General features: G+C 38.9%; 1 protein-coding gene across 1 annotated transcript; it reads left to right on the top strand.

Annotated features, from left to right (window-relative positions):
• The first annotated feature begins 11,129 nt into the window (after window positions 1–11,129).
• LOC139675938 (lipase member M-like) lies at window positions 11,130–19,685 on the top strand. The gene is made up of 9 exons (XM_071564188.1): window positions 11,130–11,174; window positions 12,312–12,429; window positions 13,099–13,297; window positions 13,971–14,080; window positions 14,803–14,939; window positions 15,374–15,520; window positions 16,561–16,632; window positions 18,167–18,238; window positions 19,363–19,685. The coding sequence occupies exons 1-9, from the start codon at window positions 11,136–11,138 to the stop codon at window positions 19,594–19,596; spliced, it is 1,128 nt and encodes a 375-aa protein (XP_071420289.1). The 5' UTR covers window positions 11,130–11,135; the 3' UTR covers window positions 19,597–19,685.
• Window positions 19,686–21,946: the final 2,261 nt, after the last annotated feature.

Genomic DNA, 21,946 nt, shown 5'->3' with positions numbered 1-21,946 from the left:
TAATTATTTGACTTATTGCCCCACAAACAGCTAAGTCAGTAAAACAAAAGTCTAAGAAAAATCCAGTTGAGTAATGTGTTAAATCTTTTTTATAGGACTGTAACTCCCATATTACTGGCACTCAGATCAGCCATTCAGGTGAGGCTTTTTTCTTGCTAAAAAGATTGTACATCTCAGGCAAGCACAATGAAAATTACCATGGAGTCAAAGCTAGACTCAAGTAGAAAATCATTAATGATGATTTTAAATCAAGGTTTGCAGAGATTTCACTTAACAGTAATTGGAAATTACAAGTTAAATAATATTTCTCAAAACATTCAGTTCTTTTACAAGGATTTTTACTGTTGTAGTTACTAAGATGAAGGAAAATTTTAATAGCATTTTGCCTTTGTTCTATCCTTTCCTGTGAAGCTGAGTAAATGTATACATGGCTCAATCTCTGTGCAGGATAGCTGCTAAGAACCGAAGCCAAGTAGAATTTCTGGTTTTTTACTATACCATGGTTTATATTTCATTGGATCTATTTAACCATGTTTAAAATATTATTTATTCAAAATAGTCAACTTTAACAGATTTCTCAGTTTATGAGTCTATAAATCTACTCTGCTTTGGATGAATCACTCACAAAGGGATGTGTACAAAAAGAAGGAGAGGTGAATGAAGATTTTTTTTTCCTTCATCCTGAGCAGAAACATGGCAACATAATGTTGAATTTGAAACTGAAATTTTCACATATATTATGAGTGGCTCTTCCCCCTTCAAAGATCAGCAGGCAGACTAAAAAAAAAGCAAAGATATAGCAAACATAAGCAAACATGTATACATGATGATTAATTGCCCTGTAGAACATTTCCATCAGCTTTATCATTCATTTTGAGATGGTTTGAACTCCTTGTGCAATACTCTGATGCTTGCAGCAACGCTGTGTGGTTTTGTGGCAAGAGCAGCAGCACAATGTGCATCACCTCACCGTGCAGATGGAGATGACTTCATGGGACTCAGACGTGGCACACCAGGGTGTGTATGGGAATGGCACGTCCTTATACCACCACAGCTGTAGCTAACCAGCTCTTTCTCAGCTCATACAGGAGGTACCATACCTCTTCATGCTACGATTGTATTGAAAAAAACAGGTTCACCCTAAATAACCACCCCTATCTATTATTACACACACACTCAATGTGTTTCGCAGATCTCTGCAAGTCGACTGGTCTGTTGCATGTAAGGAGATATGCCACGCTAGAAAAGTAGTAATGGTGTAAAGTAGCCTCACCACTAGAGTTAACAACAAAGCCAAATATATCAGTAATAGGAAAAAAAACCAACTAATAAACCGAAACCCTCTAACTGGCACAACATCAAGAACTGGATAAAAAAACTATGAGATTACCTATAAATTATTCTGAAGTCTAAGGATAATATCAAACCCTATGTCATAATGCTAATAATCACCAAGCTTGTTATAGCTATGAAGAGCCATAATTTAAACTACCATGATGTAATACATTAATGAATTTACTAAGATTTTATTGAAATGTTGTTTGGCATTTCCATTAAAATTGCTACTCCTGGAGTCAAGCGATGATATACTGAGCTGCTGTTCATAGAGATTCCTCATTCATACAGAAAAAGCTTGAAAACTGGGAACACGTGTTGATCCTGAAGACTTTGTATGTGCCTTTAAATGCACAAAACTAGAGAATTGTCTAGTCTGCATGACCTGTTAATGGGAAAATGTTTAGAATTTCTCTCATAAACAACTCCTACTTTCACCCTTTTTCCTCCTATAATGTTCAGCTATAAAGAGTGTAATTTTTGCAGACAACAGATGTTCATGAGTTTAACCATCTTGTGCCCATCAGTCATCACAGATGGACAATGTCTTCTACATCTGAAAATCTGTCTCTTTCTTTGCATAAACCACGTGAAGGTTACCTGCAAATCAAGTCTTCATTTACTTGCTAATAGTTTTGTACATAAAGCAATCTTCAGCAGATAAGGTACATAAGGATAACACTTCACACACTCCAGACATGATCCAGCAAGAAACTGGTTCAGCCAAATGACTACATACAAAGCCTAAGACAAATCCCAGAGGCAGGCAGGATACCAAAGTGGATCTGAAATCGCACTAAACTCCATGTTTGGTTACTTCTTGTTGATGGACATAGGTACTTATTACTGATGTGTTGAGTAGCCCCTTTTGCTAAACTTCTTTTTTGTCCAATGTTAGGTAGCAGTGGCCAAAGACTAAAGAAAAAAAATATAGCAGACAAATTAGTGCCTGAATGTCTGTGATTCTGCAAAAACATTTTCCCATAAATTCCCTCTGAGGTGAACTGCCATCTAAGGAAAAAAATAGCTGTTGTGAGTAGTGGATTGTATGTGCACATCCTATGTGCATATGCACCTTGTATTTTTGATTTCACCTGCTGGTAGCTGACAGGTGGTGTACCACATAGTGAAGCCAGTTTGCCATAAGTAATTATCTAGCTCTGGCTTTGATTTAAATTTCTAGTAAATAAACTCCAAGGCTGTAATTCTCTGCAGTCCCAAGTGAACATTAGTGGTCACAGTAGCCATCTCAGAGCTGATCTGCCCCTGATACTGCTCTCCCTCCCTGGCGCCAGTGGCAGCAAACAGCATGGAGAAGGCATCGCACGTGGGAAGGTCATCACACGTGGGGAAGGCATCGCGTGGGAGATCTGCTGATCTAGGCAATCCTGCAGTGGGGAAGGGAAAGCTGTCTCCTTCCACAGATGATTCCAATGGCCCTCCTCAATGTCCCTTGCTAAGACAAAAAGTGTGAAAAGGACATCAAATGGTGGGATGGTTCACTTTTGCAGAGTCAGGAACAACCTCCGGAGTGCTGAACATGCCAGGTGAGAATTCACACTACACAAAATGGTAATGTATCTTTCCATATACATTCCAAAACCCTAGAAGACTGGGAACTCCTACCCATTTTTAAGTGGATCCTGTTTTCTCTGAACAGGTCTAATTTCTGTTCCTCCCTTGTGGAAATTGAACCATGCACAGCCATGCAGAAAGTAATGGCACTGACTTTAGAGTGCTTGCTAAGCCAGTGCCTTCTGTGGAAACAAATGCTTTCTTTGAAATTAAAAAAAAGCAGGTACCCAATATGTGCATCACATACAAGTTTTGCATGACACGTTGCCCATCAGTCTGAGTCTGTAATATCAGAGGGTCCATAATATCAGAATAACTCATTTATTAAATAAGAGCAATTCAGCAGCAGTGTAGAAGCATACAGTGATTTTATTCAAAGGCTTAAGAGAGGACAGTTTAGCTGTCTTCCTATGGGAACAATGTTCATGAGATTATGCTGTCTGTGTGTTTGTCTGCATGTTCCCTGGTTTTCACAGGTAGCAGCACAGTCCTCCACAAAATAGCTAAAGTGTCATGTGTTTCATGAACAAAGGTTGACCACGTAGAAAAGAAAGACTACAAGTGTCCTGACCAGTAAATACTGCAACATGATTAGGAAATCAGAAAAAGAGCAAGAGAGATACCCCAGTTATTGGAAATACTTAACTGAAGCTTGCAATCAACTGTAAGAAACAAACTGACAGGAAACCAGTGTTGCTTCACCTAGTACTCAGGGAACAAATTATTAAATGCAGAACTATTCTGATAGGATTGAATGAAATTTCAGACAGCATTGCTAACTCCAAGAATTAACCTGCCTGTCAAAATTTTGTTTAATTTTTTTTCCAGATATTTTCCTTTTTTTTTAAATAAAAAGGGACTTCTTTATCTCCAGTAGTCCATTCTCATAAGTTTCTATCAGTGCAATTTGTAATTTGGACATTTCTTTCTTTATGATTTATATGAATGAAATCTGACATCCCTTAGAGCACAAAAGGAAGGATTTCAGCTACAATTTTCATTTACTTATTTGAATATTCATTCAGATTAGCAAGATCGAAGTTTGAACTGAAATATCCCTTGGAAGCTGTTCAGATGAGTAGCAGGGACAGTTCATGAACAAAATCCTCCTAATTGGTGGTGCCAGCTGGAAAACAGGAAGGAAACAAAAGCCCTGGAGAACAAAATTACTTGAGAAGATTGAATAACAGTGATGAGCAGCCCAATGTCCTGGTCTTTAGTCCTGGACACCGGTTATTTCAAGAGGTCAGAATGACCTCGGTGAGGTAACAGGGTTATAACAAGTGCAGAGGGATTTGGCTGAGCAGTGCTGCAGTGGTGTCAGGAAATGCAGCAGCAGGAAGTTGTCGGCCCAGCTTTGCCAGCTGAAGGGCAGGGTGCAGTGCAAGGGTTATAGACCCTAAAAGTGATGCTGCCAGAGTCAGGTCTTAGCTGGTACCCCCGTATGCTACTCTGTAGGGATGCTGCCATCTCAGACCAGAATTAGCCTGAGGATGACTGCACCACAACTTGCTGGACAGTGAAGATGTGACCAGTTTTCCTGTTGGCTTTCAAAAGGAAAATACAAATTCCCAGCTTTTCTGATCTGTTTCTCCTCTAGTATTGGAGCCTCTCTGCTGCAATTGACAGTTCCACTAGTAGAGAGTATGGAGCCATGAGGCATCCCTGCCGAGGGACATGGTGTCCCCTTACACAGTCCTGAGGAACTCACTACTTCTCAGATGGTCACTTTTACCTGCTCCAGGGAAGCGAAACAGCCATGAGACCTCTCTGCATAGGGATCTTCCTGCCTCCAGACTTCATAAAATGCTTCTAAAGCAAAGAGGGCACCCTGATCATTAAAAAGACAGTTTCCTTTGTGATGGTAAGAATTAAGCTCTTGTCTCATGCTACTTGTCTTAATTACAGAATATTCCTTTGTTTCATGAAAATGTTGAATGTCTCGTGCAGCATCCAAAGGAGCAGAGCTTGAAAGTCATCCATAAATTTCATTTGTCCTTTGTGCAGTATTGTGGGACTATGTGTTGGCACTAATATTTCAGAAGTAAACTTCCTTCACATAGCAAAAGAATGAAATATTTTGTTGATATAAGTAAAATAAAACATGTAGATTCTTAATTTGGTTTTGAAAAGTATCACTTTGGGGTCAGCAGACAAATTTTGTCTTTATAAGGGAAAACTTGTATTGAAAATATGGACTATATTACATAAGCAGCTTTGCTATTTAAAGTGAATTTCTATAGCTAAGGTTAAAACACTTTTATTATGTTCCATTTTCTTACAAAAGATCCAAACAATATTCTAAGTCCTAAGTGCAAAGAAATCATCTTAATTCTGTAGTTACTTTATATTTAATTTTTCATTTTTTATAGAAGACTATTGCATGTGGGAAAATGAATGTTGACACCTGGTGCAGATCATCAGTTTGTATTGGTAATTGTATCTTCACTTTGTCAGGAAAAAGTATTGGATCTATGAGTTAACAATACCTTTGCTGTTTCAAAAGAAATTCCTGCTTGTGTATAAAGGTACAAGTGAAAAAATAAATGATTCACAATTTGGAAAAACAAATATATTATTATCTAAACTGTTGACATAGCAAAAATTAGTGAAATGTTGCTTTTTATGGATGAAAAAATCAACAAACCATGATGGAGATGATTAATAGTAGAATTCATATTAGAAGATAATTTTTCAGCAGAAAGTAGGCAAAGAGAAAGATGTTCACAGGAAGAGAGCCAGCGGTCCCAGCTTCCAGCTGCTTGGTGCCCAGACCTGGTGTAATCTCACTGCCCACTCCGGGCTGCTGCCAACTCAACTCACACTTGGCCCAGTTAAAAGTATGCAAAAATCCCAGTCTGAATGGAGGATAGAGGTTTTGTGATGCTTTTCTCTAATCCCTGCCCCAGCAACTTCCTTCTGTCTCAGAGCTAACCCATTACTTTAATTCTTAGCTCTAAGAAAAACCCAAGCCACTCTGTCCACAGTGCCTCTGACCCATCCTTAAAAATAGCTGAGTGGGTCCTGCTCATGCCAACACAAAACTGACCGGAGCACACTGCATGACCCAGTCCAGCCTCATTCATTAGTCCAATCTTGCCAGTGTTTAATGGCACATGCTCACCAGGACACTAGCACTGACTGGTGCACACTGAGAGTAAGTCCTGCATAGTGCTCATAATGGTTCCAGTTCTGCCAGAGGATTTGAAATCACACTCCCAAGACTTTCATTTGGCAACAAGTGATAAAGAAATAAAGCATACTTAATTTTCAGCTTTCCACACATGACACTAGATGCATGAATTCCTTTTCTCTCTAATTACCCTATGGGGGTGAAGCGATATTGCTCCATATGTTACTACAATATCAGCGGAAGGATAAAAATTACTTTTCTGCTGATTGTGGAGCAAAATAATTTGAACAGTTATGCAGTTTATAAATTGTAACACAGACTTCAACCACCCTCAGAGGTGAAGAAATCCTGGCTTGTGTGCATTTCACAAACTTCAGCATCAGCCAGAAAGTATTGTGGAAATGATCTCTGTTTTCACAAATTGTATTTCCCTTGTATAAGTTAACAGAGAGGCTTGCGCTGAGCTTTCATTTGCAAGCTGCCTATTCTGTGGATGACTGGTGCTTGGGCAGGAGGGCAAAGATGCCTGGGATATTCCCAGACAAGGAGTCAGCAGTGTGAGAAGAGGTAGGTGTACAGCCTTCTCTCTCCTTCATGACACTTTTGACACTTTACCTTTGTCATATGCAAGGTTCATAAGTGCTAACTCAGACCTACATCACTCATCACTTAGGAATACTGTGCCACTCAGCCTCATTGCTGCAAAACCACAGGCAAGCCCATGCCATTGACCTTGATGATGACCACCATGAATATTTTTACAGGACTGTCAGAGCTGAGGAGAATCTCTCACCCAAGCAGCACCTGTTCTCACTAGTGCTTTATGCTTTTTCACTTCTCTCTTTGTGTGGGGACCCCATTGGGAGGAATTCCTTCTGCGTTTGGAGGTATCGGTTCCATTGCTGAATAGGGAAGGTCTGCCTTCACCCTCCCAAACATACCTGTCCTGGGAGCCAACAGTGCTACAGCTGAGACAACATCATGGGGTGGGTGGCTGAGGACAGCTGTTGCATTATTAATGGTATTAAACCAGGGATACTGTGCATAGCACACGGTTAGACCCCGTTCTTAGTTCTCAGTGTTTTACTCTCTCTCAAGAACCAACTGCATGCACTGTTATGGCATGAAATGTTTTTAAAACCATATGAGTGCATGCAGAGTTCCTCCTGTTTTTGTTGCTTTGTGTTCCCTTGGAAACTCCTGGATGGCAACTTTCACAAAAACAAATCTGTCTCTCAATAAAGCATACTTCCCCTTAAAGGCCCTCCTTAACATACTTAAAATAGCCAAATCTTTCTGATAACTACGTACATGAGCTGGATGAAAAAGCCAAAAGAACATATTTGATCCATGATGGACTACTATATTCAGCTGTACACAAATATCTTTCATTCCTATGTGACTTTCAGAGCAAGGTCTAATTCCTGAAGCAGGAGGGAATGGAGAAAGCAAAGCATTTACAAAAAAACACCAAAATGCTAGAGATTGTATGCTGTACATTGCTGGGGCTTTTATCCATAAAGAGCACTGAAGGAGTTGAGGTTTCCTAAACCTAGCATGTAGTCAACAATTTATATTAAGGCACATATTTATATAAGGGCACCTAGACTGACCAGTTAAAAGTTCATTTACATATGACCACATTTGTGAAGATGCAGGTACACCTCTGTCAGCAACATCTCAACCTTTAAGCAATTCCCCTTAATTGTACGCCTGATTATAGCGTGAGTAACTTCCCCCGAAACCTGTCAGTTTACAACAGACTGTGCATGTCTGGTTTTTTGTTGTTTTTTTTTTTTATGTCAGCCCGACACTCACCTTTTTTCATCTTCTTTTCCCATTTCAAACACTCATTTCAAATGCATACCACCAATAACCTCCAATGACTTTATTCAATAGTCTGCTAATTACGGTATTATGCCATCTATACCTTGTCCTTTTGCACAGTATATTTTTACTGAATTATTTTTGTCAGTGAAGCATTGCTTTGCACTAAAGAATGAAGCTGGCTTTGTTCACAGTGAGGTAATAGCACATATTAATGACTCAGAAAAGCATGAGGTACTCGAAAGCAAGTACACATTTAAACACGTCACTCATGAAATTCATGTCAAGCTTCAAAAGACAGAGACTTTAAAAAGGGAAAAGCCTGCTTTTCTTTGAGAGCATGAAAGATCTTAGAAGGAAATAATAAGATTCAAAAAACACCCCATTCCATGTGTAGAGCCAATATTTGAAAACACTCCATGTCCTAAACCAGCTCTTTGAAAATCATTTCCTCTCCCAGTTCCCTGCCAGAAACTGAACTCAGACCTTTCTATTTCTCTGTGAAGGCCTGATAACAAGTCTTGTAGGAAGAGTCCTCTCTTGAGATTTTCTTTCTTATTTCTTTCTGATCTGTAAATATTAGAGAAAATAACTTCTAAGGGTATATTAAATATTTTTGGTCTTAACAACAGCCAGTATTGCAAGAAGAAAGCATGCAAGCTATAATATAAATAGGAATGTCAAAGCCTAATCAAAACATTGGTCAGTGTTCATCTCAGTGTTTAAGCTGAGCTGTTCTATGTGGATGAACAGTATCTGTGAGAGAGAGTGAATATTTGGAACAAGACTGGGGAAATGAACAAGAAAGAATAATTAGTTTCAAAGTTTAAAAATACCATGCTGGAATAGAAAGAATACAAAATCCACCAAGTTTATACCAGATTACATAAGCGGGGGGAAAAAAGGCTGAATCACACTTCTGCAAAGTTTATATTGCAGTTGTAGTGAAGAGACCACTCATGTGGTGAAACGTGACTCCACATAAAAAAAGAGTCTCACAATGGCCACTATCCTAAAGGCATAACAGTCTACTCAGACCTACCTAATTTCCGCTGCTGGACAATATTGGCTCATTCCCAGTATGCTTGAGACCACTGACACAAAGTGTGCCTATTATCATAACATTTCCTGAGTCCATACAGAATATAGAAAAGCATTCTAGTTTCATAAATATCCATTTAGGAAATATCCATTCAATTCTATGGCTATTTAAGAGGTTAAACATAAATAGAGGAAAATCTCCTGAAACCACTCCTGCAACAATGTAGAATTATAGAAAAGCAAAAAGATTATTAAAAGAAAAAAAGAAAAATATGTGCAGTAACATTTGTAGAGGTATCAAGAGTTAGAGTTCCTTCCATCCTTTCCAGATAACATGAGAAGGTGAAACTGGTAAGTTGTTAGTAAAAGAGAAAATTGTTGCAGGTTTATTGACAATATCATTAGATATGATAAGGTATATCTATGAATATATTTGTTTTCAAAATTCCTGATCCTGCCCTGCCACTCAAAAGAGGCTGGTATTCTCCTTAAAAATCCAACAACCTCTGATAATAAAAAAGCCTTGTTATAGCTGTGGTGGATAAGAAGCTAAAAAGCACGAGGTTTAAGGATAAAAGGAGTTGCCTCTCCCTCTGGCACTACCTTAGAGAAAGGTTGATGTGACAGTAGAAGAAATGAAGAGTGGAAAATAAATAGCTGTTTGTTGTCAAAGTGCTGCATGATTGGGGAAAAGACCAGTGTATGACCATTGTTTCACTGCCATCTTTACCCAGCACTGCTTCCAAACAGCCAGGAACTGAGTTTCTATTCATCCGCAGCTGCAGTTGCTCAGCCAAACTCATGACTTCTAGCACGAGGTGGGTAATGCTTTGAGTTATTTCTTATCCAAAACTGATGCAGAATTTGTGGAAGCTGCAAAAGATGGTATCAAACCTGAGCTTAAGGACTTAATTTCTTGTTTGGGAACAAATATATTTAATGCTGTTGTTTTGTTTGTAACTCATGTAGGTGAATATATGGCTGTTTCTTGAAAGATTCCATTTGGCTAAAGAGGAGTAGCCTGGCTCACCCACACTGAATTTCGGTAACTCTGGGATAGCTGGACAGGTATAGGAAAATGGAAAGTGAGGGTATAAGAAAGCAGTGGCTTTAAACTAAAAGAAATGAGGCTAGCTAAGTAAAATAAAGTTTTTAAAATGTCTAATCCTTTCTATGCAAAAGGAGCCAAGTATTTTTAACACACAGGTTGTACCAGAAGGTAGTGCTAGGAAGTTAAAATACAAATTGTTGTTCTACCATAAGAAAAAAATGGGCTATTCATATCATTTGGGAAAAAAAGTTTAGAAGTCTTCTTGATTAGGAAACTAATAAATGCAATAGATCTTTTGGTTGATTCAATCTGGCTTAAAGATCTATTACTGGGGCAACAGAAGTTCAGATGTGGCCTCCAGGGGTTTGCATAGTGTAGAGGGGATGCTAATTCAAACCCTACATTTTCTCTGAGCTAAGTATATGTAGGTATTCACAGACAGTGAAGCTCCTATGTGTGTATCTAAATAGGGAATTACCTCTCAGGATTTTTTGTTCCTTATTTGCCAAAGAAAACTGGATATCCATGCATTCAGTCTCTACCTAGCACTGCATTTAGCAAAGCTTTCTTTTCCTTTCCCCATCCTCATCCTATGGAGTGGATAAATTTTGCTATTGAGCAGTTTCATATAAATTTCACCAGGCAACTATAAATATCTACTTTATTTAGGTTCCTAAGTTTTTAATTAAATTATAAATATTTACTTTTTTCACTCTAGTTACTTTTTATTTTCAATCATCTTTGTTTTTTTCAGCTAATTATCCAAAAACTGGGTTGTCTCCACTTGGAAAGTTTCATTGACAGTGATTGATTTACTTACACGTTGCCCAATAACACCTGTGTTTCCAGAGTAAGCCAGAAATGTCTCCAAATTCAACTACAGAACAAGAGCAACATCTTGGTCCAAACCTTAGCAGAGAATCCAGGTTGTTGCCAAACTCCCTCAGACAGATACTGGAAGTCAACTTTGTTCCATGCATGAACAAGGTGTACCAGACTGGTTCCATTTATTACTAGGCAGCACTTCTATCATCAGAAACCTGTCTGGATTACAAGTGCAGAGCACAACTACTGACAGATGAATATATTGTTTTTTGCAGAGAGAAGATATGGCTGTTTGTTGCTGTGACATATTTGTTTCAGGGAATTTCTTATTCAGAGGAATGGAGAAGAATGAAGAGAGCTGTGGATCGTGAAGCATTTATGAATATTGTAAGTTGCTTTATGGAGTGACCTGAGGATGTACACACATGCATGAATTAAAGTAGAAGGGGTTTCGAAGTGTTAGAAAGAACAAAGTAGATAAGCTTTATTTAATCTATCCACTCTAGTCCCTGCTTTTTGTTCTATTCTCTTCTGTTTGCATGTCTAACAGCACATCTTCTGTTTGATAGAAACTGAGGCAAACCACTTTCCTTAGTGAATCTCCAGGGTTAATTTCCTTTGTCATATCAGTTACCAGTTTGCCATTGCCAGCATCACCTGCCTATCTGAAAGAATGACCATCTGGAATGTCAGCATTTCATCAACACAGAAGTCTCTAAATAACTAGTGGTGACCAGCATAGATCAGAAATGGCCGGCTTTTCAGAATCCCTCTTGCCAAGTAAACTTGTTAAGGTCTTTAGTTGCTTGTTAAAATCTTGGGATTTCTGTCCCGCATGACAAAATATATTGAGTAACTCTCTGAGAACAAGTTATGAAAAACAATCCTCTTTTGTAACAAACAGGTTGAATGTCACAGGTCAAAAGTAATATTTACTTCAGGACTTAAGGTAGCCTGTGCTAGTGGTTTCCCTTATGAGTATGCAACTGCTCGATCTTGTATTTTTCATAATGTAGTCAACTTCTCTGCAGTACTCATTGCATTTATGCTGTTCACAATAGGGTAGTTGTGTAGCTTTCTGAATTTCTCTGAAGGTAGTTTAAATAAATTGGTTACAGCTTGCACTGCAGCAGATCAGGACCATTGCACCTCGGCAGCTCCTCATCTCAGCCACAGAGCTCAGCTCAGCTCATAAACTTCTGCTATGAATTTATAGTGATTCTTTTATCACCAGAATACAAGAGCTTGCAATGATTGTATGGCAGGAGTGTAATACAGGTGTCACATGACAATTTAACTGAATAGCAAAATCCTAGATATAATACAAAGAATAAAGGAAATTTGTTGGTTTTTTTAGTGTTACAATGTTCAATCTAATACTGCTTTATTCATATGCTTAACATATGTAGATTAAATCCCGAGTTGTATCTGTTTTCTAACATTTCTTCATTCTGACTATCTTACGCAGGTAAGTTATGAAATAGACTTCTGCAAGCAAATGCATTTGTACCTTTACTCTTCTAGAATGAGCTCATTACTTACAAAGGGTACCCCAGCGAGGAGTATGAAGTGATGACGGAAGATGGTTATACCATTACCATTAACAGAATCCCTTATGGTATTCAGAATCAAGGAAGCCCAGGTACAGTTCTTTAATATGACAAAAAAAGAGCCAAGATAGGGCATCTACTGAAGAGAAATACCTTGTGATTTTATAAAGTCCATGAAAGTTTGGATACAAGTGAAATTCTAAGACAGTTCTGTGTGCCCTGAACAACCTGCAAGATCTACAGAATTTATGTCGTGGACACTTATTTATATTAAAAATCCACTCTAATACAAAGCATATGCCTCCTAATAAGAGTTGGTGAGTAAAGGTTTAATAAAATTAAATATAGGTTGTAATCTACCCAATCAGTCTCTTTTGAGAAAGCTGTTCCAGCTTCTAATTTTGCTTTGCTTTTGCTTAAATCTGGTTAATATCAGTGACTGATTCATATTTTGGGTAAAGGAAACCTCTGCAAAAAATCCCACGCCTTCATTCTCTGTATCAGAGGTGACAATCTCAAGCTGAAGCAGCTGAGCTATACAAACAACGACCTGAAGGAGCCAAGTTAGTTTGCGCTGATGTCAGGCAGATCTTTCCATAAATCTTCATAGAAGCTTACAAGTCCTTTCTTACAGACAGGATGTTTTGTCTTATGATTAGTTGAGGCAGGAACAAATCTCAGTATTGAATATGGGACAGTACTGTCCCTAAACTACCAGGGAAAAAAATTATAAATTGTTTTGTTTCTCATTTTCTTTACAGCTTCAAAACCCGCTGTGTTTCTCCAGCATGGATTATTGGGAGATGCTAGCAACTGGGTCACAAACCTGCCCAACAACAGCTTGGGCTTCCTACTAGCTGATGCTGGTTTTGATGTTTGGATGGGAAATAGCAGAGGGAATCGCTGGTCAAGAAAACATCAAAATTATTCCATTGATCAAGATGAATTCTGGGCTTTCAGGTAGACAGAACCATTGAAGGGCAGATCCATTGCCCATCCTTACATATTAATTTCAGCTGGCTAAAAATGCTACCTTTTAAAGAGCATTCTTTGCCTTCACTTTTGCTGAGGTGCCCCTATACATGCATGTGAACTGAAATAGTAATGGAGACTAATTACCACTAGAACAGGTTCTTCAAACTAGAGGCATAGCAGCAGAGCAACTCAGAGGAACCTGCACAGGCCATCTCCAACCATTCCTATACCCTGGAGGCAGTTTTGGCAGCAATTTAGAAACACCAGTCTGTATATTACAACAATATAAAAGTCACAGGAGGAGAAAATGTAAAAAACTTTTGCATTTATTTGAATGACTTTTTAGAAACAGAACTTTTTCTTCCATGGAAGGAGAGCTGTTATTATATCACCTTCTGTGTAGACAGTTATAATTCAGCTTCATACTTATTGAAGTTATAGTCCTTCTGTTGATGTCAAGGGAGAAATTAGCCCAGAAAATCTTGAGTAGTATCTTCCATATCCAGTGCCAGGAAAACACAGAACCTAAAAGAGATGAATGATTCACTAAATGGTTCAGACCATTTCTTTGTTTACAAGCCATTAATAAAAATATGAATTCAATTCCAAGTCTGATTTTTCATTTATGCATGCCTCTCTTTCAATTTTCTGCCCACAGTTTTGATGAGATGGCAAAGTTTGATCTTCCAGCAGTAATAAATTTCATTGTGGAGAAAACAGGACAGGAAAAGTTGTACTATATTGGCTATTCTCAAGGTACTACCATCGGTAAGTTACATACAATAGGTGAATGCTTCAGGAAAACAGAAGTAAAACATGATTTGAGAGACTGAGCTCCTGAATGTACTTAGGGTTTCCATTAACTCTTTGCAGGTTGGAAAGCCATAGCATAAGGAGTTTTCATCCTGTAGGCATTTTAAATTTATTATAAAGGCAATAAAACATAATGTTTCAAATGCACTGCTGCTGGAAATCTGTCGACCTAGAGTTATATTGGAAATTATTGTGGGCCATGAAAATTGTTTCTTTTCAAGGCACAGGGGTGTGCCCAACAGCATCTGGTCAGTTGACCAAAATAAACAAAATAGGAATATGAAAGTACAGAAAGAGAAGTTGGACAGTTTGGACAGGATGTACACACAAAAAAAAGATAATACAAAATTGGGCTGACAAGAAGAAAAACAACTGCTCCTCCTAATAATATATGAAATGCATGAATGTATATCAGAAGTGTTCATTTATGTTTAAACAGGTCTGGAAGAAAGATGCAAAGGCAAAATGTTGAAAGAAATTTCTCCAAAAAGGGGAAAACCCTACAAGTTGGTAACTCTAGGAGAAGAGGGATTTCACATAAATCTAGGCAGGACCATAGTCTCTGAACAGCAAACAGGGTTGCTTGTAGGTTTGAAATTGCAGAATAGCATTTATTAATAGTGAAAACAATGTTAAAATGGTGATTTCTTTTTAATTAATCTTTTTTGTTTTCTCAGCTTTCATTGCATTTTCAACAATGCCAGAGCTGGCTCAAAAAATCAAACTCTATTTTGCATTGGCTCCTGTCACTGCTATTAAGTATGCTAAAGGCCCAGCAACCAAACTCCTCTACCTTCCTGAAAAAGTGCTCAGGGTATGTGATATCTTGGCTCAACTGTTTAACTGTATTCTTTCTTGTCCAGCTCTTAAAATGGATAAGCAGAAAGTACAAGGATTTTTGAAGTCCGTCTGTTATAGGAAATACCACAACACTGGGACAGGTTGCCTAGAGAGGCACAAAGATGGAGATCCTCAAAGGTGTCCAAGATTCCTATAGGCAAAATCACAACTGATACACAAGCTTAAAACTAACTATGAATTGGAGTTAACGTTTAACATATCTCTTCATTAAAAGTGACATAATGCAAATTGAGTAATGCCCAAGCAGGATGATGGAAAACCAAATAATTTCTTTCTTGTTTGTGACAACATCCTTTGGCAAATGGAGAAAAAGCAAGTAAGAGCCACTGAAAGTGCTGAAGAGGAACAGTGCATATTCTTAAATTAATGGTACTTTGTATTTCACAGGGTATGCTTGGCAAAAGAGAATTCCTTCCCCAGACTGATAGTCTAACAAGGATAATAGCCCCTGTCTGCAGCCACCGAGCTTTTGCCAGGCTTTGTAGAAGTGTCTTCTTCAGTCTGGGTGGCTGTAACCTGAAAAACATTGATGTGGTATGTATAACTCTTACCAGCTCTACTGAGACTTTAAGCTTATGCCCACAAAACTCACCTTCTATCCTGCAGTGTGAATGCTGAATTTCTATCACATTGCAGGAAACAGTCCCCACTACTGCACAGCAGTATCTGCTGATTGCTCTGTCATAGCAGGGCACCACTGCCTCACTCCTTGCAAGAGTACTTAGCACTATCCCTACAGTCAACAGCTGCTGAGACCCCCTCAAAATTCTGCAGTCTGCCTTCTGCCAGACCTTGCCCAGGGCACCATATCCTGCCTCATACAGTGGCTACTGGTCTCATCAGAGATATTTGGTATGCTGGCACACTGCAGAAGAAATAAAACACTTCATGCTTTCTCGTTGCAACAGAGAAAGGAGCACACATATTCCCACTTGTCCTTCTCCTCCACGCCTTGGACCATCAGGGATGTGTCCAGAGGCACAAGATACCTTGGGAATATCTGAGAGAGAGTTGGCAAACACTGGATGAGGGGTATTAAGACATACTTGGGCACCTCATGCTATGTCCAGATCAGACCACATAGGCATTGAAATTTTGCTCCAACATTTTTCAAAAAATACCTTAGAGTGCATTTGCTGTGGAAAGATCACACAGCAGCTTGTGTGGCAGGACAAGGACATGTTTTCTTTCAAATAGTTGTGCATTCCTCAGGCGGTTACATTTCCCTTTGCTGTTCTGTCCAACAGTGCTCATTTCTCACACAGGATCTGACACAGACTTTTGAAAAAAACTCCACCTAGTTTGGTGTCTAAATCACTAACTTTCTATTTTATCCTTTCCACCTGTAGATTCTTCTACATTCTCAATTATCCTGGAAAATATTTTGTCTTGGGAGTGTTTTTTCAGTGTTACTCCTAACCTAATACATTGCCATATCTGAAGTAAATCTGAGGGAATCTCCAATCATGCCACTCCAATTTCTGTTGGATTTTTTGGATACATGACACTGCAGATGTTTTAATGTATATCTGAATAGAAGGGAAGAAGAGAATGCTCACAATATTTTCTTTCAGAACCGAATCAATGTGTATATTGCCCAAACCTCTGCTGGAACTTCTGTGCAGAACATAGTCCACTGGAGTCAGGTAGGAGCAAACCCCTGGAAGACAAAATATGTACTCACCTTGGGCTGAGTAGAGAGGTATAGAGATATCCTTCTGTGAAACCATTGCTAACTTATTGGAAACACATGTAACTTGTGATTTGAAATTGAAATCTCAATTCAGAAGACTTTTTCACTGATCTTTCTTTTGCCAGTGGGATAGAAATACCCTATGTGATACAGGTACATTTGAAGCCAACAAAGCAGTGCTGCATTGGTGTAAAAACATGTATGCTGGAAGTTGTGTATGCAGATGTATTATCACTCTTCTTACTGTGTATCTAGTACCTTTTATAAATTATGTCCACAGTTCTATACAGAGCTTACCTTAAGAAATTAGTCATGTTTCCAGTGTGGAGTCAAGAAATGAGCAGGACTTTGGCTGCTATATAAATTATCAAATTTTATTAGTAAAAGCCCTTGTAGTTTAATCTCTTGCTTTCAAAGCTCTTAGTGTATGGACAGCAATAGAACCATAAATAATAAACTTTTTAGTAGACTCTTTATATCACTTGCCTACAGGTAATGCCACAGTACCCCATTAGCAGCAATGCTGATGGGATCTCCCTTTCTGTGTTTGGGTTCACACTTTCACAGTTTATAAAGCTTGGGCTCACTCACAGAAGCCTCTGTAGCAAGACAGGTTTCCTGGCAGCACTGCAGGCTCTAGAGTAGTGCAGGAAACAGCTCTGAGCACAGTGATTTTGCAAAAGTGTTAATGCACTTTTAAACACAGCAAACACATGGATATTTTGAGTGACATCTGCACCGGCACTCACTCAAAATTAAACAATAATTTTGGCTGTAAATTCCCATCAAATATTAGATTTGATTAAGTTGCTTTTGCAACCATGGTCTAGACCTGTAAAGAAAAAGGGTTGCCAAAGCACTGTTGGGGGAGATCTGCAAATAGAGGCAAATGTAATTCAACATCTAACCACAGACTGGCAAGCACAAACATGCAGAAGTAATATTCCCAAGTTTTCATTTTTCTTGCTGTTATTAATATTCAGGGAGCTAAGAGCCTTTCAGTATTAAGATCTCATTGATAGTGTCTCTCACAGTAGTAAAAACTCATGCTGTAGGCAAAGCCAAGGAACACAAGAGAAGAACTGGAAATGGTGATTTCTGTATTCAAAATAGAGTGGGGAGAGAAAACCTAAGATGGAGCCACTCATAGAGCTGAGAGATGGCAACATGAGTGGCAGAAGAGGACAAGGCAGTAGCAGTGAGTGGAACTTGCTGAAGGCAACTGCTATTAGCAGTTTTACAAACCTGCCTGTGAGGATATCTCTGTGTCTTTCTGCAGAAACCATGATTATTTTGATTCTGACAAAAACATTTGACTGCTTTCCACTGTCTGAAGCTTTCAATTAATTTACTATTGGCTATTACATAGCTCTTAGGAGAATTTCTGTTGGGGTTTTAGGTTAGAGTCAGAGGCTCAGCAGGAAAAGAATACAGCAACTTTCTGAATAATGGCTTTATAACTACCCTTCTCTTATTCATCCTCTTAGGAGGCCCACTCAGGGAAATTCCAAGCTTATGACTGGGGCAGTTCAAAGAAGAACATGGAAAAATACCAACAGGTATGTTTTGGTGAGACAATATTATCACCCTTAGACAGCCCAGAAGAACACAGGAGGAGAGCACGTATGTAGTAGGAGACACATTTTCAGAATATACGTGGATGAAAATATTGCTGCTTTTCAGGTTGGGAGTCAATGAAGAAAGCATTCATGCATTAATGGCAATAATAAATTTAATACATCTTAAAAGAGAGAGAGAGAGAGCAAAACTTTTCAATTTAATGATCCATAGGAATAAGAAAGGGCAGAAAGGATAGAAAATGAATTTTGAAAAAGGATGGTACATGAAAAAGAACAGAGACATCTTGGTTACTACTGGAACTAAACCAGTTGACAATATATGACAGTTCAGGGAAACAATATTAGCAAGAGTACAACTGGAGAACTAATACCCCCCCTAGATCCTGGTAGCCAAAGCCGAAAAGACTTCATTCTCAAACGGACCCTGAGGACCATCTCCATTCAAGTCTCTAATCCCATCCTTGACCCTCCTACCCTTTAGGTCTCCACAACAGCCTGTGTTTATGAGTTATATGTTTTAATGATGGCTTGCATGAAACATAGCTTCCTTTGGTTTGTCTTGAATTTACTTGCTCCTGGGAAGTCATTGGATGCCTTCTAGGTTTTGTGTTATGAGAAGTAATGGGATAATTACTTCCTATGCTCTTTCTTAAGTCTATTTCTGATTGTATAATCTTGTCTTCTGTACTTGCTCTGGCATCTATTTTCTAAACTCAGGAGTCTTAAGCTACTTCCTCTCTCCTCATCCTTGTCATGTGTGTTTTCTGTCTAGACTGTGTCTTCTGGAGCTGACCAGTACTTCAAAAGGACCGTGATGGGGATTTATCCAGAGGCATCCTGACATCTTCTGTCTTGTTCTAAGTTCCTGCCCTAAGATTCCTAGTTCAGAGGGCAAAGACCCAACAGTATCTCTTTGTCAACTCAAAAGGTGTTTTAGCTTTGGCACTGCTATCACTTGAATAAAATGAGAGCAAGGGAACTTCCTTTCTCTTTGGTTTAGGCACCTGTACTTTGAACCATGATAGAAGAAAGCCCAAAAAGAATATTTGAAGTTTTCTGCGCTCTCTTGGACATTCATTCCTGTACTGCTTCATGTTTTCCAGGCTATTCCACCTCTCTACAACATAGAAGAGATGACTGTACCAACTGCAGTATGGACTGGGGGACAAGACTTGCTTGCAGATCCCAAGGATGTGGCCATTTTACTATCTAAAATCAAGAAGCTTATCTATCACAAGAAGATTCCTGAATGGGCACACCTGGATTTCATCTGGGGATTGGACGCACCTTTGCACATGTACAATGAAATTATTGATCTGATGCAGAAGTATCCTTAACCCACAGCCAGGAGCCTTACCTGACTCATTCAACAGCATGCAGATTTATTTGCTATGAAAAAAAACCTTCTGTTGTTGCATTTGGAGTCAGAGAAAGGCTCCAATGTCTTTGCATCTGATAATGCAGTTCATATTTTCTGGCAACCTTATGGGTCTGTAATACTTTTTTAATTGATACAGCTTAGATTCTGCAATAACCATACTTAGCTAGCAGAGGACAAGGTTTGCTTGCAGCCTGCTTTCTTCTTTATGCTGTAACAGTAATGAAAGCCCTTACTTTCTCTGGATATGTCCAGTGATCTCAAGAAGTTTTCCATTCTTACTATTTCTCAGTTTGTTGGGCTGACAGTTGTTTAAAGGCATAGTGTGAGACAAAACTAATTCTAACAGTTGTAGTATTGATTAATTTTATTATTAAATGAGATGATGATAACCAGAAAGGAAAAAATGTGTTTATACTAAAATAACCTCACTCCTGAAAATAAAATGGTTCGTCTTCATTTGAAACAAGACTGCTCACTGTTTTCATGAGGAAAAGAAAGGGACACAAGGTAGGCCCAATGGAAAACAGTAGCCAGTCTCATGGTTCAAGCATGTACCTGGAAGGTGTGAAACAGGTTCAAGACCCATCCTGAGAAAGAAATCTTTGCAGACTCACTCTCTGCTGGCAACACTTTTAGGATCTGTGTAAATGATCTTTCCAAGGTGGGAGAAAGCAGCTGATTTCATTTTGGCAATGGCAGCACTTCCATTGGACACTTAGTTTGAAGTTACACCCCGAATCCAGCAGGAATCTCACATCTCCTTCTATTTAATATGTAAGCTACTGGTCACCACAGAGCTGAGCTGTTCTAACCTTTATTGTGGCTGTGAGCAGCCTCTTTGGAATTTAAACCCTAAAATGAAAAGTAACCAAACATTGCTAGAAAGAATTCATTATCTCCACCCCATGGGTATTTAGAGCACTTTGACATTGCTGGAAAGGTCTGCTTTCAAAACAGTGCTGAAGAAACTGTCATCCTATTAATTTTCTGGAGTAACTATGACTCTACCAATCTTGTTTGAAATAGGTAGTTACTGCATAAAACCACTCAGCTGAAGGGTAATCTCCACGGTTATTAGGTTGCAGCATTATAGGTCACCATCCCTCCACAATAAAATGCCATTAGGTTCATTATGAAAAGACAGTGCATTTAGAGGTTTCCTTTCAATATGACACCCTCATTTTCCATTTGAATGAAGTTTAATATGGGCCAAATCTGGGATGGTAACCAGGGCAGCTACAGCTGTTACACTAAGACAGTTCTCCGAAGACACTGTGCAACCAAAGGGACAATGCCTCACTCTGCACAATGGTTCATTAGCCAGACAAATTAACCATGGCTGTTGCCACCTCTGCACCTTTCCCTTGCAAGGCAAACAACAGGCCTGTTTCATCTCCTGAGCCCACTGCTGAAGTCTATCCTTTTTTCTTCTGCTTCACAAATGTAACTGGATTTTAATCAAACCAAAACAGCTCCCCTCCAGACAAGGACATTCCTTACACCAAATACAAACTCTTGAAGACAAAAACTCTCCAGACAGTCAATCTTTCAACTATCTCACTGCTTGTAGTAGAAATCTATAAGGACTTGAGACCCACTTTATAAGTTTTCCATACTTTGAATGATAAATGCAATGGCAATATACCTGAAAGCAGCCAGAGTATCCCTTAAGGTCCCTTAGAAAAGAGCTTGCAACTATGTAACTATCCTGCTACCTGAGACACCATAGAGGAGGGAGGCTGTTGAATTTTCTGAAAAATCAGTAAAATCAGATTTTGCAAACAGCACTGGGTGCATCATGGGGACTGTTGATCCCACCTTGAGATGTGAGGAGGGATTATATTGCAGAAATCCTTTTGAGTGATTAATTTATGGTTTGATGAAAGTTACTGTCACTTACAGACATCAGAGCAGCCCAGCCATAATACTTTTCACTTAGAAAATACCAAATTACATTTTTCACTATCCCAAACAATGTTCTTTACTTTATATGTAAAGCAGAACTGTTTCTGTGCCTTCACTGACATCCTGTTATTTCACTGCCTTCCTTCACTAGTCAAAGGCATCACATTTTTGCAATGGTGTTCCTAAGAACACACCCCTTCCATCTGGTGTTCTTCTAAATGCTCATCAGTCCATGATGAAACACAAGTTCTTCTGAAGACACTTGTAAGTTAATTGGCATAAACGGCTGATCCTCACGTAGGAGGATTCTGTTTAGTTTATAGGCCAGCTGCCCAAGGACACAGAACGAGTCCTCCTGCCCATAACCAGCAAACCAGTTTCAGTGAGGACTGAGACCTCAG

This window comes from Pithys albifrons, chromosome 9 (genome assembly GCF_047495875.1).
Source record: "Pithys albifrons albifrons isolate INPA30051 chromosome 9, PitAlb_v1, whole genome shotgun sequence".
Taxonomy (NCBI): Eukaryota; Metazoa; Chordata; class Aves; order Passeriformes; family Thamnophilidae; genus Pithys; species Pithys albifrons.
The sequence above is the reverse complement of the archived record's forward strand: the minus strand, read 5'-3'. Positions and strand labels throughout refer to the sequence as shown.